This window comes from Simochromis diagramma, unplaced genomic scaffold (assembly GCF_900408965.1).
Source record: "Simochromis diagramma unplaced genomic scaffold, fSimDia1.1 OVJJ01000341.1, whole genome shotgun sequence".
In the NCBI taxonomy this organism is placed as follows: domain Eukaryota; kingdom Metazoa; phylum Chordata; class Actinopteri; order Cichliformes; family Cichlidae; genus Simochromis; species Simochromis diagramma.
This window is the reverse complement of record NW_024386788.1, coordinates 459,141-477,169: the sequence shown is the minus strand read 5'-3', so window position 1 is coordinate 477,169 and position 18,029 is coordinate 459,141. Positions and strand designations below refer to the sequence as shown.

General features: G+C 40.4%; 1 protein-coding gene across 1 annotated transcript; it reads left to right on the top strand.

Annotated features, from left to right (window-relative positions):
- Positions 1-1,319: 1,319 nt before the first annotated feature.
- Positions 1,320-11,506, top strand: LOC120728299 (low affinity immunoglobulin gamma Fc region receptor II-like). The gene is made up of 8 exons (XM_040023096.1): positions 1,320-1,326; positions 1,629-1,856; positions 1,936-2,181; positions 2,260-2,451; positions 2,609-2,695; positions 6,529-6,624; positions 8,913-8,996; positions 11,140-11,506. Exons 1-8 carry the CDS (start codon positions 1,320-1,322, stop codon positions 11,181-11,183), a joined length of 984 nt encoding a protein of 327 aa, XP_039879030.1. The 3' UTR covers positions 11,184-11,506.
- The last annotated feature ends 6,523 nt before the right edge of the window (positions 11,507-18,029 follow it).

Here is an 18,029-nt window from a genome sequence, read left to right as displayed (position 1 = left end):
AAGCCATCAGAAAAACTGTTAAATAATAGTCCCTGTCAGTTCTCTGAGACTAGAATTGAATCCAGAATTGAATTCAAATCCTGCTCCTCACATACAAGGTCTTAAATAATCAGGCCCCATCTTATCTTAATGACCTTGTAGTACCATATCACCCTATTAGAGCACTTCACTCTCACACTGCAGGCCTACTTGTTGTTCCTAGAGTATTAAAAGTAGAATGGGAGGCAGAGCCTTCAGTTTTCAGGCCCCTCTTCTGTGGAACCAGCTTCCAGTTTGGATTCGGGAGACAGACACTATCTCTACTTTTAAGATTAGGCTGAAAACTTTCCTTTTTGCTAAAGCATATAGTTAGGGCTGGACCAGGTGACCCTGAATCCTCCCTTAGTTATGCTGCAATAGACGTAGGCTGCCGGGATTCCCATGATGCATTGAGTTTTTCCTTTCCAGGCACTAAGTGTTTATGAACCTTAAACCACAATTTAATTATTCATTATTATTAATCTAAGTTCCTGATCAAATGCGATTGTCCACTTGTTGGGTTTTCTCTGTATTAACTGGGTTTGTGACTGTTGTTGGGATTTGACCCTAGATAAATAAAACTGAATTGAATCAGTAAATGTTGGATTAAATATTGTAACTGGTTGTAGTCTTTTAAAATAGCTTTAATGCATGAATCTCAAAGACACACGCTCTGTGAACGTTGTGTTTGTACAAATATAGAAAGACTCAGAGGAAGAGGGCGGGCTTTACTTGGTGTCAGTGACAGAAATGAAAAAAAGCTCAAATGAGTGAGAAGGACGATGAAGGAAACATCTGTGCTGTGTCTGCTCTGTAAGTAGAATCTCTGTGTTTGTTTGAATTCTTGTACTTTGACTGTCTGCTCTCCTGATAACTGATGATGGAGGAGAAGACATGAAAAACAAATCAGGCTGAATTCAAGTTCAAACACCACGAGGACCAACTGCAGGTCTGAAGTTTCACAGAGTTACTGATGAATTTATGAGTGAAAAGCTGAAATAAAATGTTGGTGTTTGTGTGAACAGAGCAGAGGACAGACCTTAGTTCAGTACTAGTTGTTTGTATGTATTCAGTGTAACTATAATGTAACTTAAAGTGCTTCCTTGTTCTACAGTAACTACAGAAGCAGCTCATGAAGCATGAAATGATGTGATCAGTTTTATTTAATAATTCTGATCATCGAGAAGTTGAAAAGTGAAATCCTGGAGTCTCTGGTTTAGTACGAGCAGCTTTTTGCTGACCTGGTTTAGATCCATGTTTCCTCTGACAGGAAGATCAAACTGGGCTGTAGGCGACACAACATGAAGAGTTTGATGTTTCTGTCTTAGAGGGAAACATCAAATAATACAAAGTTGTTCTGAGTGATCACCTTTGTGTGTTTATGTCAAATCAACCTGAGTGTCATTTCTCTTTAGTTCTGATCTCACTGCTGAGCTGCACAACAAACCAAGGTCAGTAACCTTCTTCTGTCACAGTTTAAACCTGATCAACTCTGACAGGTTTTACACATTTGGATTAAAACTTTCAGTAAAGATCTCAAAGACGTGATCATCAGTTTTTCATTTCAACCCTCACAGCTCGTCTGACTGTGAGTCCCAGCAGCTCTCAGTTCTTTGAAGGAGACTTTGTGTCTCTTAGCTGTGAGGAGGACGACAGCTCTGCTGGATGGACTCTGAGGAGAAACGCAAGCAAAGGACAGAGGACTCAGTGTGGAAATGGGTGGGGAAAACCAGCTGGTTCTTCTTGTAACATCGATGTTTTCACCCATGACAGTGGAGTTTACTGGTGTGAGTCCAGAGAGGGTCCCATCAGTAACATGGTTAACCTGACAGTCGCTGGTAAGCTGAGTGTGTGGAGTTAGTGTTGATGAAGCTGTGTGTAAATGGATGAAATGCTGTAGTTTGTCTCTGTGTTGAGGTGGATCAGTGATCCTGCAGAGTCCTGTCCTCCCTGTGATGGAGGGAGATGACGTCACTCTGCTCTGTAAAACAAAGACCACTCCCTCCAACCTCCCAGCTGCTTTCTATAAAGATGGCTCCCTCATCAGGAACCAGCCTACAGGTCACATGACCATCCAGCATGTTTCCAGGTCTGATGAAGGCCTCTACAAGTGTGACATCAGCGGTCATGGAGAGTCTCCATCCAGCTGGATCACTGTCACAGGTGACACACTCACCTGTCTGTGTTTCTGCAGCTTTCAACATTCACAATAAACTAATGATTACATGTTGTATGTTTAAGGGAAATCTACAACCACATCTCCATCTACTCCCACAACTGTACCTACATCCACCTCTATCGCTACATCAGCTACTCGCCCTGGTTCTTCTGTTCTTCTTCATGTGTTAATCTCTGTTGGATTAATCTGTGTTTTGGTGCTACTGGTGTTACTGGTTCTGCTGGTGAGACGATGTAATCACAGAAAACCTGAAGGTGAGACTTTCTGATCTTTCATGCGAGGAATTTGATTTGTTGAATAATCTAAACATTTATTATGATTACGTGTTAGTGTTTATATTGTGTTTCTGTGCAAGTAACATTTAGTTTCTTATACAATAAATGGTATTACTGTTAAATTAAATTTCAGCAGATCAAGGCAAAGCTGCACGAGATGATGTCACATACAGTGATGTCAAAATATCACATCGCAGACAGCAACCTGTGAAACACAGCAGAGGTAATAACGAGGGACGTTTGGTGGGTGATGTGGTTTTCCAGTGTGGAGAAAACTGTTCTAAGAGTTCAGAGAAATGCTGAGTGGAAAACTACAACACTAAGAGCCAATGTTGATGCTGTTTGAGTGACAGTTTCTGTGACGTGTGATTGTAGTAAAGATGTTGGTCAGTGAACTTACAAGACTGTATATCAAAGATGGAAAACACCAGAATGACTTCATCCACTGGTTTCAGAAACTAAAAGTTAGCATTTTTAACAGCGTCATGTAGGGATGGGTATCGAAAACCGGTTCTTGTTGAGAACCTTATCGATTCCAGTCGCCCTGAATGACGTCACCACGTTGCGGAGCGTCATTTACCTCGTAGGAAACATGGCGGCTCAAACGCTCAAAAGTTTGGTTATACTTTACGAGAACAGATGACAACAGGGCAACTTGCAATACTTGCAAAGCAGATATTTCATTTAAGGGAGGAAACACTACAAATATGCAAAAGCATTAACTCACAAAACACGCGATAACCTTAAATGAATGTCGTGTTTTTAATTCCGCTCCGGACTCGTGAATCTCAACGCAGCAGCAGCGGTAACGTTTGCACGTCCTCTCTCGTTAATGCGGCAGGTAAATAATCAACTAACAGTGCATATTATGTTAGCGCGATCTGCCTTATTACAAAACCTGCCATTACTGTGCGTTTAGGTGACCATGATGAGACAGACAGAGTCTGGCTCAGATGCTGGCAGTTCTCGCTGCAGTCTACCGGTAGCGTCTCCTTTCAGGCCAGGATAGACGAATGTCACCGAGCAGTGACTAAGTTTGTGGTAAAAGCCTTGCACCCATTTGCCACAGCAGATGATTTTCGGTAAGTGAACGTGTTTAATTGTAGGCAGGGACATTACTGGATGTTCTTGTGTAATTGTAATTGTTGCTACAGAAGAATATTTATTTTATTATTTTACATTTACAACTTTTTTTTCCTGGGGACCCTGTGACGCCCCATTGAAGAGCCGTAGGCTGGATCTCTTAAGATCTCACTGTTGGGTTTGTAAGGCCATGCTACTCCTAAATTTCTATCTTGTTCAAAGAGACGATATAAAACAAAGTTCTAAGCTAATCGACCTTAGTGTTCTCCTTTTTTAAAAAGAATTGATAAAGAATTGAATCGTTAAACAGAATCGAAAATGGAATCGGAATCGTGAAAATCTTATCAATACCCATCCCTAGCATCATGTTAGCTTTTATAGCCAGGAGAGACTCTTTTTATCAGCTAATGTTAGCTAGCTTGGTTATCAAGGTTCTCCATAGACTGTATGAGACAAACAGAAAGGGACTGATAGCTGCTAATTAGTGCTCAGTAACATCTAAATAAGATCCTAGAATTTCACTCAGCAGAGGTGCAGTTCAGGGACTCCAACAGACAAATAGGCCACACCAAGGGCATAGATTGGGCATGGACGGAAGGGACGTGTCCCCACCAATATCCAGTAATTATTGAATTGTCCCACCAATAATTTGATCTCGTCAAGTAAAGAAAAACAAAACCCATAGAAAGAAAAAACAAAACAAAAAAAACCGCACCTCATTCACCCAGCGGTGCAGAAAGAGTTAAATTACGTCCTCTACTGGAGTCCTACGTCATGTGACAAATATGGCCAATGTGATTGGCTGTGCCTTTCAGGGAGCTCTGTTTAGTTTTAGCAGCGGCAATCCTGCGCTGGGAGGAGGACGGCAGCAAAAAGGAAGAACCTGGATATAAGAAAGTATTTTTCAAAGAAACTATGGCTGTAATGTGACAAAATGTGGAAAAGTTCAAGTGGGCCGAATACTTTTGCAAACCACTGTAGTTTACAGAGGCTGTTAAAATTATATGTCTAACGTTAAAATGTTGGTGACACAATAATTTCATCCTAATGGTACTGACGTATTCATAGGGTTATTTTTTGAGACAAATATCATGAGGTAGTCATGATTTTGCAAATATTCCCCCTTGTAGTGCAGTTTGCACAAATTGTTTTAGAAATACACTCAGCCTACAAACATTACTGATGAGTCAAGATCTGCACAAAGAATTCTTGTCATGTATGTCCTATTTGTCAGATGACAGAAGAACCACCACAAAGCTCAGAGAGTAATGGTGACACAAGATCACAGGTGAAATTGGATGATGACTTGTTGGTTCATGACTGTATTTGAAGCACATGTGTGACTGCATTTATTTGGCATGTCTCACTGTTATTCATCAGGTGACAGAGGCAGCTCTGCCATGTTGTAGCTCAGACAGAGGTGAAGAGGCGAGGTCACAGGTGACTGACTGATGTTATGGTGCTGTAGATTAACTAGTATTTATTATCATCATCCCAGTATCATTGGCTGAGGCTGAAAGAAGCTTCAGTGCTCTCAGAAGACTAAAAACATGACTAAGGTCAACAATGACTCAAATGAGATTAAACAATGCTGCTGTATGTCCACCAGGAGAGACTGGACAGTATAGATGTAAAACCAATATGACAGCAGTTTATCTCAGTTAATGAGAGGAGCAGGCATGTGTTTGTTGTGTGGGACACCAGTAGTTCATGTCTGTTGCTGTAACAGTAGTTCATGTATAGAATAAAACATCCCAGCTCACTGATTTGGTAGGAGCAATAGTGCCTAAAATGTTGCATAATTGTGCTGAGAGATCTTTTACTTTGTGGTAATCTTAGACGAGGAGTTTTATGGACAAAACCCAGCAGGTCATTCAGTGTTCCCTTAGTGCTAATGTGTCAGAGATGTTGTTAAGTCCTTAAAGTCATATTCTTTTATTGTCATGACTCTATTTGAAGGTGTTTTTATGTTTGTATGATACCTGAGTTATATGGAATATGGCTGAAGTAAACTAAAGCCTAAAATACTTAGTCAGTCATGTTCAACTTCATATAATTCACATATAAAATTGTAATTTTAAACGGTTTAAAACCATGTAGACTAGCATATGTAGGCAGGTATATTTCTCCTTTTTTTAAATCAAGAAGCAAAGACAAAAAGGAAAAAAAAAGAAACAGGGCGGAGTTCGGCGGTTGAATCATCCGTCCTCACCAATGTCAAAACCAAATCTACACCCTTGGGCCACGCCCCTAATTATGCAAACTTTAAGCCCCAATAACATTTAAACAGCTCAGTTATAACAACAATCACCTCATGTACAGCAAATGAATATTTGTCTGTCTGTAGATTTTCACACCATGTTAAGTTCTGTGTTTGCTGAACGGTGTGTTTGTCGTCTGTGGTTAACACTAACGAGTCTGCCACTGTTTCTGAGGAAGAAACAATAAGAGCTTCATCTGCAGGTGTTTCAACACAGAGGTGTGAATGTTAAATAGAAGAAGAAACACGTGAGTTATTTGTAAGAGCATTTCTGTAAACTCACACAAAACATGAAAGACTTAATTATTATTGTAAATTTTCTATTATTATAAACTAATTTCCTGCAGTATTATTCACAGTTTTCCTTTTAAGATTTACTCTTTCATATTTATGACACCAGCATAATAAATTCCTTCTGCCTCACTATCTAAATTCTGAATTTATCTTTTATAAAGTCAATAATTTAACAGTTTGTCTGACGTCCTGTTATTCTGATCAGCTGACATGTCTGGCATTCAGTTCGTCCTTTATCAGGTCTCTTTACCTCACATTTTAATTCATGTTGAACTATTTTAAACTTGTAGAATAACCTGAGCAGTAACTGAAAACTCTCTGAGTGTTTCATATAAAGATTTGTGAGTGGCAGCAGTTTCATGTCTGTTCTCAGCTGTTCTGTCTGCAGTGACGTCCTCTGTGTGTGTTTTACTGTGCAGACACTGATCCAGCTGCAGTTTACTCAGCAGTGAGAACTGAAGACGTCACTTATGGAAAAATCATCACAGACAAGAACAAACGATCACAGACGAGAGGTAAAGCTGCTCTTCTTCACTTCTGCATAAAAACGTCCCGATGATGTTCACGTGGTTTTTATCCTTCTGTGTTCGAGTGTGCTTCTGCAGTCGCACAACTTCAGCTGCAGCTCACACACAGGTTGTTAAGAGGATGACTTAGTTGTCAACATGAGTCCTATAAATAAGGCCAAACAGACCAAAGAGTGTTTTCAGCCACGCTGTCCTTTAATTCCATTTTACAACATTGTATTTTAGTTTTTGCAAACCACAACAGAATCTTCCTGTTGTTGGCTGCTCTCAGTCTGAAACTGCAGCCATGTATATCTGCCTGCTCGTTTGGAGCCACCTATAAGAAGCTCTTTAAGTTGACAAAAACTAAGCATAGATTTAGAGGAGACTGTGTGACTGTAGCTGCGCCAGAGTTGTGCAATGATCTGCCCTTCCATGTTAGGCCTCGTCTCTTTCTGAGTTTAAAACTTTCACACTTTTTAAGAGGTTGACTGTAATTTTTTTCTAATTCTCTATTTTAAACCTGATTAACTTCATTTTGTGTTCATGCTTTTTGTACATGAACAGCACTGTGTGAACCCTGGTTAATTTCAAAGTGCTTTATCAGTAAAGGTGTTATGGTATGAGTCTGACAACACTGATGAGAACATGTCGCCTTTCGTGCTTGTGTTTAGTGTGTCAGTCTGCACTGAGAGAAGATGGCGGCCTCACAAATCTATCCTTTCACTGATTGGCTCACAGCAAAGGTGCTGAGAGGAGAAACTGTGACGAGCAGTTTATAAAAAATCCCCACTTACTGTGTGTGCGATGCTTCATTACAAATACTGTTTACACACAGTAAGCGCTGCAGTGATTAAACATCTTCTTTGTCTGAACACAAAATATTTAATGATGAGAAGTTTCCACATAACTAAAGCTGCTTCTTTCACACGAGGATGGACTCTTGCTGCACCGAGGCCCAATGTTGGATTGAAGGATTCTGAACTGTGAATTATTCCCAATCAGATTTTCTGTGGAACATGAAGCTCAACTTAAGTTTCCCACACTGAAACTTCCCCTGAGTTAGCAATCCAAGATGGCAGCACTGAAAACAGCAGTAAAAGTGTAAACTTTAAATCTGTCCTGTCACTGCTGTGTGTTTGTGACTCACTAAATAATCCAAACACAGAGCAGTGACCAGGCTCTATTCATTAAAGTGTTTTATGAGGACAAATAAGTCAGTATTGTGCTGTTACGGCTCTAAGAACCAAAATAACTCCTTTATTTTTGTCTCTTTTGGCTGTGAAGTGTCTGGAGCCCAGCATTAGTCTGATACCAGCTGCAGCACAAACTGCTTCAGTTAATAAAAGTGCAAGAAGGTGTTTGTGGTTCACAGCAGAGGTGCAGAGAGGAGAAAAAAACAGTGAAACCCCAAATACTCCCCCACCCGCCTCGCACACAAGTGCAGCCTCAGCATCATGGAAACTATTTAAAAACTGTAAACTATATAATGGATAAAAACTAATGAACAAAGACTAAAGCAACCTTTCTACGTTCTCCCAAGCTGCACAGCTCCTTAGTGCACAGAGCTCATTCATGTCAGCACTGACTGGTGACACAGCTCTGCAATAAAAACTGTTTTCCAGTCTGTTTGTCCTTGTTTTAATCGGTCGGTTCTGTCTGCCCGATGGTAACAGTTCAAACATGAGCACGGTCCAAAGAAGCCATGATGATGATATTAGCCTTTTTGAGGCAGCAGGAACTATGTAGGTCCTCCAGAGTTGGGAGAAGCCATCCAGTAACCCTGTGGAGCTCCTTTTTCTGTGCAACAGCAAAACCACACACAAGCAATACACTAACGTGTGGAGCCATGGTATGGGGATCTTCCTGAGGACCCTCAGGAAAGTCTCTGCTGTTCATCTTAACCAGCTCTGTGGTGTTTAGACCCTGGGTCATTTCTGCTTGAAGTAAACTTGCAGAAACAGGAAGTCCTGACCCTCTCCTCGTGGTCAGTCAGTGATCAGGTCGTTTGTCCTGGACACTGTGGTGTCATCAGGGTTCATCAGATTATAGAGCAGGGGCTCAGCACACAGCTCTGTGAGGATCCAGTGTTGAGCTGCAGAGCTGTGTCGGCCCACTCTGACCCACTGTGGGTGTTGACAGCAAGTTATTGATCCAAAGATACCAGGTGTGTGGCAGTCACAGAAACACACACAGTGTGTGTCTGACTATTATCTGTAACATGTTTTGTCATAGGTGTAATGTGTCAGCTGTTCTGTCTGCAGTGACAGTGTGACTGTGAGTGTTTTACTGTGCAGAGACAGATGCAGCTGCAGGGAGAACTGAAGACGTCACTTATGGAAAAATCATCAAAGAGAAGAAAAAGCGATCAGACACGAGAGGTAAAGCTTCTTCACTTCTGCAGTCAGGTATTTTTTAGAGCTAAACATTAGAGTGCTAATGTTCCCCTGGAGCTGTCCTGCACACGTCTGTGCCAGGGTGCTGGACAGGGGATAAAACCTTGGGATCAGGAGGAAGATGACTCCATGTGATCTCATGACCTGGTGGAGCTCCTACCTCTGTGTTCATAGTAACTGAGCTCTGCAAACAATGTTTGAAGATAAACTCTAATAAGAAGTTTTTGCGTAACTAAAGCTGCTTCTTTCACAGTGAGGATGAACTGAGGTGCTGCACCAAGGCAGATTAAAATATTGTAAACTGTGTCCAAAGCTGCACAGACAGACGAGTCTGCTGGTGGTTCCTGTTCTTTAAGTAAATGGCCTGTATTTGTATAGCGCTTTACACATTCAGTCATCCACCCATTCACACACTGGTGATGCCAAGCTACATTGTAGCCACAGCTGCAGAGGCGAGGCTGCCAGAGACTGGCCTCTGACCACCACCAGTAGGCAACGGGTGAAGTGTCTTGCCCAAGGACACAACGACCGAGACTGTCCAAGCCGGGGCTCGAACCAGCAACCTTCCGATTACAAGACGAGCTTCCTGAGCCACGAAGTCTCACAGCTCAGCCTGTTGAGGTGGAGAGAAGAGAGACATAAGCTGATGAGCTCTGTGGGTTAAAGGTTTGAGTTTTGTTTATTTCGTCGATGTCTCACAGCTAAACTTTGTGGAGCGTGGAAGTGCTGTAACTTGTTGCTGAGATGGTTTCCAGTAAAGTCTGACTCACGTGTTTTCAGCTTGTCAAACAATCTCTGCGGTAAAGTCTTGAGCAAAGTTTGCAGCTCGGTTGATGGCACCTTTGTTTTTCTCAGAAACACTTCATAGTTCTATCCGATCAGTCATTGGTTCACAGCACAGGTGTTAAGAGGAGAAAAAAACTGTGAAACCCCCATCAGTCATTAAAGTACTCCACCACTCAACTGTGCAATGATCCATCACAATAGTCATGACAACTACTGAAGAAGTTTACAAAGAAAAACACCTATAAACTCACAAGTTATCCAAATTGCACAGCCCCATGAAGCACATGTAATGTCCACATGCCTAGCACGGGAATAAAAAGGGTAGAAGGACACCAAGAGCCCTTATCCACTTGGACCTACTCAGGTCACCTCGACTTGGGGTTTTCATTTGGTGGAAGTCCCTGGTAATGTTTATTATCATTATTATTATTATTATTATTATTATTATTATTATTATTATTATTATTATTATTATTATTATTATTATTCTGTTTTAGCACCTGCTAGAACCAGAGTTCTAAGCAATCTGAAAAGAAAGAACAAAAGAACAAAGAAAGTACAAAAGAAAAAATAAAGAGTCTCAGGGGATAATATTCTTCATGAGGACCCTGCAGAAGTTAAATCTCTGCTTTGCCTTCTTAACCACACGTTCAGACTCTTGTTGTTGTAAAATCCCAGAAACTGGACGTCTGTGACCTTTTCCACACAGTTCCTGCTGATAATTAAGTGCTTAATCACAGTGAAGTCCATGGTCCTGTCTTGTGTCCTGGACATTTTGGGGACCAAGTTGTTGTCTTTAAACCACTGAGACAGTCGCTGGGTAGACTCATTGTCCCCAGAAATGACACCGTCCACCGTGAGTCAACTGCAAATCTGATGAATGTGTTGCTGGGCGCAGTGGTATGAGAAGAAAGTATGGAGCAGGGTGCTCAGCACAGCTGTAGAGGTCTGAGGTCATACTCTCACCCTCTTTGTGCATCCTGATGGGAAGCCGTCGATACAAAGTCATAATATGTGGCGTCATTTTCACAAAAAAATAAAATTCTCTAATAATAAGACGAAAACTTTGCTTAAATATGAGAGCGAAGCTGGAAGCAGCAAATCATTCATCTTTTAAAATGTGACTTAATGCACTTGCTTAACAAATTGTTGCAGCTCTGTGGGCTCCAGGCTCAGTTCTGTGAACCAAACAGGCACCTAAAGTGTGATTTGTATCTGAACTGGTTCCCAGTAAAGTCTGAACTGGGACTGTGTGTGATGCAGAAAGGTTGGAGGTCTTGATTGAACTACAAAGCTTGTAATCATGTTTCCTGTTGTTTGAACTGTGTGTGTTTGTGTTCAGACTTTAAACCAGAGCCAGACGTCGTCTACTCTTCACTGAAGTAGTCCACCAGTCCAACCACTGACGTCCAGCTGCTGGTTTCTAACTGGTCCCCCCAGCACCTCAGACCAGAGGACATCCACATGTTACAGAGATTTTTACATGTTTCACTTTCATTTCTCTGTTAATTCGACTCAAACTTCCTTAGTCTACGAGAAACAAACCATAAAGCAGCTGACATGAAAAAAACAAACAAACAACAGATTTAAAAGTTGTCAGTTTCTGGTAGCAGCTGAAATGTTTTCATGAGTAGAAACTAATTTTTTCTCCTTTTTGTATTTGTTTGTTCAAAACAAAAACAGCAAAAAAGCCTAATTAAAATGTTACAATTACCAGTAAAAGAGTTGAAAAACCCGGCTTCTGTCACCACGTGGTCGTCACTGAAAAGTTTTTTTTTTATTTTTTTTTATTCATTCCTCCTCCTGGAGGAGAAGCTCAGTATAAATCTGCTGCCATCTACTGGCTACACTGAGTGTTACAGCAGAGCGGCTGCTTTATAAATGAAAAAAGGACAAGAAACCAGCGTTACTCTGCCATCCAGAGGAAATATCTGGCTGTGCATCATGTTTCTCAGATTTTTACAGTAGCCTCAGTTTTCTGTGAATTCCATCTTTTTCTTTTGGATGTTCCCTTTACTGGTCTCCATAGTGACTCATCAGCCTCCATCCCAGCATCCTCCTCCTTCTAACCAACCCTCTGTTGTATTTCTCTTTTTCCTGCCTGCAGCTCCATCTTCACCACCCTTTGTCCAGGATATCCACTCTCCCTCCTCTGCACACGTCCAAACCATCATAACTTTCCTCTCTAACTAAAGTCATCCAGGCTTTTACATCTTTAAGATGTGGCTGTAGTTTAGCTAGCTTGATGTTTTTCTGTTAGTATGTTGACACAGGTGGACAGTTCCAACCTGCACTGAACTCTGTTGTATTTGTGATGGTTTTATAATTTAATTTTCTTAAATTTCACACATGGCATCCCATCTGAGTAGTGTTTTACCTGCCTCGTCCATCTTTGTCACAGCTGCAAAATGAAATAGATAAACACCGTGGAGCATGATGCAGGGGCTTTATTTAAGAGGTCAGTGCAGGTTAGGTGTCAAAGCAGGTTATTTATTCAAAACTAAAATTTGTTTTCAATCCCACTGTTGTGTAGTTTTCTCTCAGTGAGAAAACTACAGAATACAATGATATGCAAGGCTCTTAAATTTTACTTACAGTAGAACATAGAAAATATCAAATTATTAATCTGAGATTTTTGTTCTGTTTCAAAAAGAATATGAACTTATTTTGAATTGATGGCAGCAACACGTCTAAATCTCTGGATCCAACATGCAGCCAGGAAGTGGTCTGAACAGGGCAAGCAGCATAATTAGTAAATAAACATACTTTTTGAGTGGCCCACGTGGACCTAAAATGTGGACACTGACTGTAAGGATGTTTCTGACTATGTGCTGCCCTCTAGTGCCTGAGACCAATTCGGAGCTGCCTTGTTTTGCTTTATTAATTTATAGTTCTGTTCTACTTTGTAATTCGTGTTCTCTTTATTAGTAAACCACACTGACACAGCACTTGACTCTTTGTTATCGTTTTCTGGCGGTGATAACTAGAACCTGTAAAACTTTATAAGAAGAGGTGGTCGTCGAGTTAGTGGTACACTTTTTACTGTGGAAACAAAGGCAAACAAGCAAAGGATGAAGAAATAAAAGATAATAAACACTAAATCTGAACTCGTTATGTGCTGCAAGGGTCTCTGAAAACACTGAATATAAAAAGTTAAAAACATAAAATATAAATATTAACCTGCAGCTACGGTGGCCCTGAGAGGCCAAATGGACTGTTTTCTTAAGTTGCAGGTTTTTTTCCCCGTTCAACGCCTACAGTCTACAGCTAATTTCAAACAACTGCTGTGATATTATTGGCTTAAAAAACAAGGTCGACCTTCTGGGTTTTTTTCTTTTTAAAAAACAAGTTCATATTTCACTTAAATTCACTTTGCAAACATTTCATTTCTCTTTCACGATGTTTATTCCTTCTTATTCAAACTTCCAGCCTTTTGTGTGACCTGTGAAACCTCAGTTCACACAATCACCAACAGGGGGCAACGATGAGCTGACCTCATGGGCCAAAAGGTCACATTGATTATGAAATCGCTCCAATGCGACACTTTTCCATCTGTTCAGATCCAAAATAACTTCTCAGTGTTGTGTAATGAGTCTTCATCCCCAGCAGACGAGAGAAACGCTGTAACAAGAAGGTTTTACCGTCTGTGTCAGTTTCACTTCCTCCTTCCTGTGACGGTGTGAGGCCTGCATCAGCACCACACTGCAGCAGCAATGATTGATAACACAAACACTCAGACAAACATCCTCAGCAGCCTGATAACCCAGTGTGAAACTACCCACAACAGTGAAACAATCAGTTTGTCTTCCTTATTGTTTCATAAAACCACAGAAAGATTATGAAACAACCTCCGTCTGAGGAGTGACACACCGAGACCGAACACACCGAGACATGAAACACACCGAGACCCGAAACATCAGAGCTGTGAAATGTAGAGAAAGGGAATTCCCGACATACACTGAAGGGGTTAAATCTGTAGATGGTGCAGGAGGAGAAGCTGGAGATGACTGATATGCAGTGATGGGAATAACGGCGTTACTTTTTTCAGTAACGAGTAATCTAACTAATTACTATTCCTATCGTTACAACGCCGTTACAGTTACAGTTACTAACAAGAAAATGTGGTCCGTTACTATTTTTCAACAAACAGACAGTTGAAGCTGTGTTCAGCTTACCGCATCAGTTGCAGGGAAGTAGCTGTAAGTAATCTGGACGCTACAGCTTTAAGCAGCTGCGAGCTCCCACGGACGGTAATCAGGATCACTGTCTAGCACAACACCTGGAGCTCAGGGGCAAAACAATCGCGTGAGCGCTGCTGTTTGACTGAGGAAGAATAAAGTAGTCGTGGTAAGTCAATCACATGACCACTTAAAGACAAAGCAACAAGGTGATATATACCAGTTTGTAAACTGTGTTGATAGGCCACGTAAAACCAGAGTCATGATAAACAATATATATGCTGCGTTTTTTCCTCAATAGTTTCATCACGTTTACTGTCTAAACCAGGGGTCGGCAACCTGCGGCTCCTGAGCCGCGTGCGGCTCTTTAGTCCTTATAGTACAGAACCTGCGGCTCCGTGTGGTTTGGGAAAATAAATTAGAAGTATTTAGCTGAAGTGTAATTTATTTATGTTAGTTCTTTTTTAACTTGTAGTTCTAAATTGGAAGATTATTGTGATATTGAAAAAGAAAAAGAAAATTATATTTTATTTTTCTATTATTTTTTCATCGCTCAAAATAAGCGTCACACTCGCGGAGGCCGGTGTACCCGCCGAAACGCCGTGCATTTATCAAGACTTTCCACCCCAGGTAGGTCAATTATGGATCTTTGGATCCACATTATGTCAGCAGCTGTTCTCCACCGTGAACTATGTTAAAAACAAACACCGCTCACGTCTCACAGCTTACAGTTCTGCGTGAAGATGAAAGTGACTTCGTACAGCCCCGATCTGCAGAGGTTCAGGAGCAGAAGTCTTATTGTAAACATATCACGGCAGACCCGACGATGTTTGCATGAACCCGCTTTTCAGCATCTCTTTATTGACCACTTTTCACACACGGTTGCTGTACGCATACAGCCGGCTGTAGCTTTTCAGCTCACAGCCCGACACATACCAACAACAGCAGAGAGAGCACAGACGTTAAGGCGGCGAGGCGTGATTGCTGGTGCCGCTCAGGTGCGTCCGCCTCCCCTACAGCGGCGCTGCAGACTGCGCTCCGCCAGACACACCAAACCCTGGTAAAATATATATTTAAAAATTCTATTATGAATAATAATATATTATAGTATTATTATTATTATCTGTTATATATAATAATATATTATTCATCTTTTAGCAGCATAGTGTTTTTGTTCCAATTATTTTTTTAAAGTCAGGTCAAGGCTCCAACAGCCCAAAGGTGATATAAGGGTGGCGGCTCACAACAGCTTTTGTTTGCTGGATCCTTGTAGTTCAGCTGGGTGTCTTTCCTTTTGTTATATCTCTTTAAGAGTTCAAAATGTGTTAATTACATAAATAAAATGTAATTTTCTCTGTAGCACTTCATGGATTTCAAAAGCAGCACACCTTAGTTGTTCACACAAAGCATAAAAAGTAAAAAACAATACATATAGTGTTATCTTCAGTTTAGATGTCAAAAAGTATTTGTGCCTCCCAGTGTTTTCTTTTGCGCAGAAACCGGGTCCAAATGGCTCTTTGGGTGTTAAAGTTTGCAGACCCCTGCTCTAAGGACAGCGCTAGCAAGCATTCTCTGCTTATGAGCAAAAAAAACAAAAACAGGGAAGTTTTAGGAGTGACTGCGAGAGAGAGAGAGAGTTTAGAGATGTGAGAGATTTGTGATGTTTAGCGTGTTTGGAGTGTGTAGTTCATGTGTTGTCTTGTGTAGTTAGTGTGTAGTGTGTGGATAGTTTTGTGTTGTGTGTCAGAACAATGAGGCGACTGCTGTCTCCAGGTAGAAACAGGAGTGATACACCTGCTGCTGTCAGGCCTGCAGGTATCAGGCTGTGATGTTTCCTTTATAGAGGAAAGAAATTATTTTTTGGAGTGGCACAAATAATTTGTGGCATCTTATTGAAGAACAGCTGATTGTTCTGTAAATAGTTTGAAATGGTTATTTAAAAAAGGGTAAAAGGTAAATTTATGCAAATAACTTTGTTTGCAAAACTTGTGCATAGGATTTTAAAATTGACAATTTATATTTGCATTTAAAGTTATGAAATATGATTCATTAAACATGTTTGTGGTTGTTACAGTAAAAAATGTCACTTTTTCTACTCTGATTTTATGTTTTTTGTCTGATTTTAGATCAATTGTGTTAATACAGTATGTCAACATGAAAACATAACTGTAGATTCAGACATGTGAGGTTGTGCTGGAAAGAATGATGCCAAACAAGGCAAAGTAAATAGTTTTTAGAGGTAAATATAGAGAGAGAATCAAAAGTAGTTAAAAATGGGCAATTATACCCTGGACCCCAGAGGGTTAAACGTTTTTTTTTTTTTTTAAGTAACACAATAGTTACTTTTCAAGTAATTAATTACTTTTAGAATTTGTAACTCAGTTATTAACTCAGTTACTTTTTTGAAGAAGTAACTAGTAACTATAATTAATTACTTTTTCAAAGTAACTTGCCCAACACTGCTGATATGTAGCCGACACAGCGATGAAACAGACCTCCTGTGATACTGTGGAGAAAGACTACGAGCAGCAGCTGTGAGCAGCGTCACCTGCAGGTAGATGAGCTGATCTCAGTGTTGACACGTGTTGACACGTGCTAGTGTTTCTAAGACAAATGACTTTAGTCGTAAACACAAGAGACAGACAGGGGGCGTAACTGATGCCTGACCAGCTTCAAACTTTGTCCACCAACAGGATGGTGTTGGAGGATGGAGGATTCTGTTAATTATATCCCAGCTACAATTATCACAGAGACAAGCAACTTAATATAAAATGTTTTGCAATAACAAGTTTATATTCTGAAATAGATGTATCACATGAATGAATCATTAAGAGGTTAGAAATCCACCACTATCGCTGTACAAATAGAGGAAGAAACAGACTCAGAGGAAGAGGGCGGGCTTTACTTGGTGTCAGTGAGAGAAATGAAAAAAAGCTCAAATGAGTGAGAAGGACGATGAAGGAAACATCTGTGCTGTGTCTGCTCTGTAAGTAGAATCTCTGTGTTTGTTTGAATTCTTGTACTTTGACTGTCTGCTCTCCTGATAACTGATGATGGAGGAGAAGACATGAAAAACAAATCAGGCTGAATTCAAGTTCAAAACACCACGAGGACCAACTGCAGGTCTGAACTGACTCTTTATCTTTGCTCAGGAGTCGAGGAAACACAGCAGGCAGTGAAAAGATCAAATCATTCACTCATTATATCAACACAGCTGAGAGTCTGAAATACGACATTTAACATTTTCATTCATTTAGTCAACTATATACTATAACTGCCTTTAAAGTTTTTGTGCTGCACAAAGTGACCGTTACTGTTTGTGGTTGAGCCGTTTGTGGTTTAAACAGAAACTAAAGGAGCTCAATTTTTCTTTTTCTGGGGACAGAAAAGAAGTTGCAGGTGTTTCCTCACAGGGTTGCCAATCTTATAAGGGGAAGTAACATGTCTGTGACCACAGGCCATGAATCTAAAGCAGTTTGGTTAAAAACCATCTTTTAGTTAATTTAGACCAGTGATCACTGCTCCTTTTGACGGACTTCACTCATTTCTATGAATGGATTTGACTTCAGTGACACCGGATCAAAAACAGGAAAATGAAAAATCAGAAACTGTCTAAACATTTAATTTCTGTTTACAGATTGTTTATTCCTCTTTGACTAAAACTCCAACCTTCATAATGAAATCACATTTTCTCTTTTATTTTATTAAGAGAAAAATATTTCATTTTTCTTAAATGTAATTTTGTAATTTTACTCAGTTACTGTAACTGAGTACTTTTACTCTTTTTCTAGTCTATTCACTGACATCTTAATCCTGGGTTCCCCTGAGCTTGAACCTGAACGTCAGACCAACCATCGACTGCAGGAGACATGAGCCTCAGACCATCTCACCATCACTATCTTCATCATCATCATCAGGTGTGTCATTTTTACTACAGGAGCGCAGCGACGACGGCCATGTTTGAGCTGTAACTCTTTTCTGAGTTTATGTAACCAGACACTTGTTCACATACACGAGTCAGCTATAACTAAATAATAATGATAAAATAAGTTGC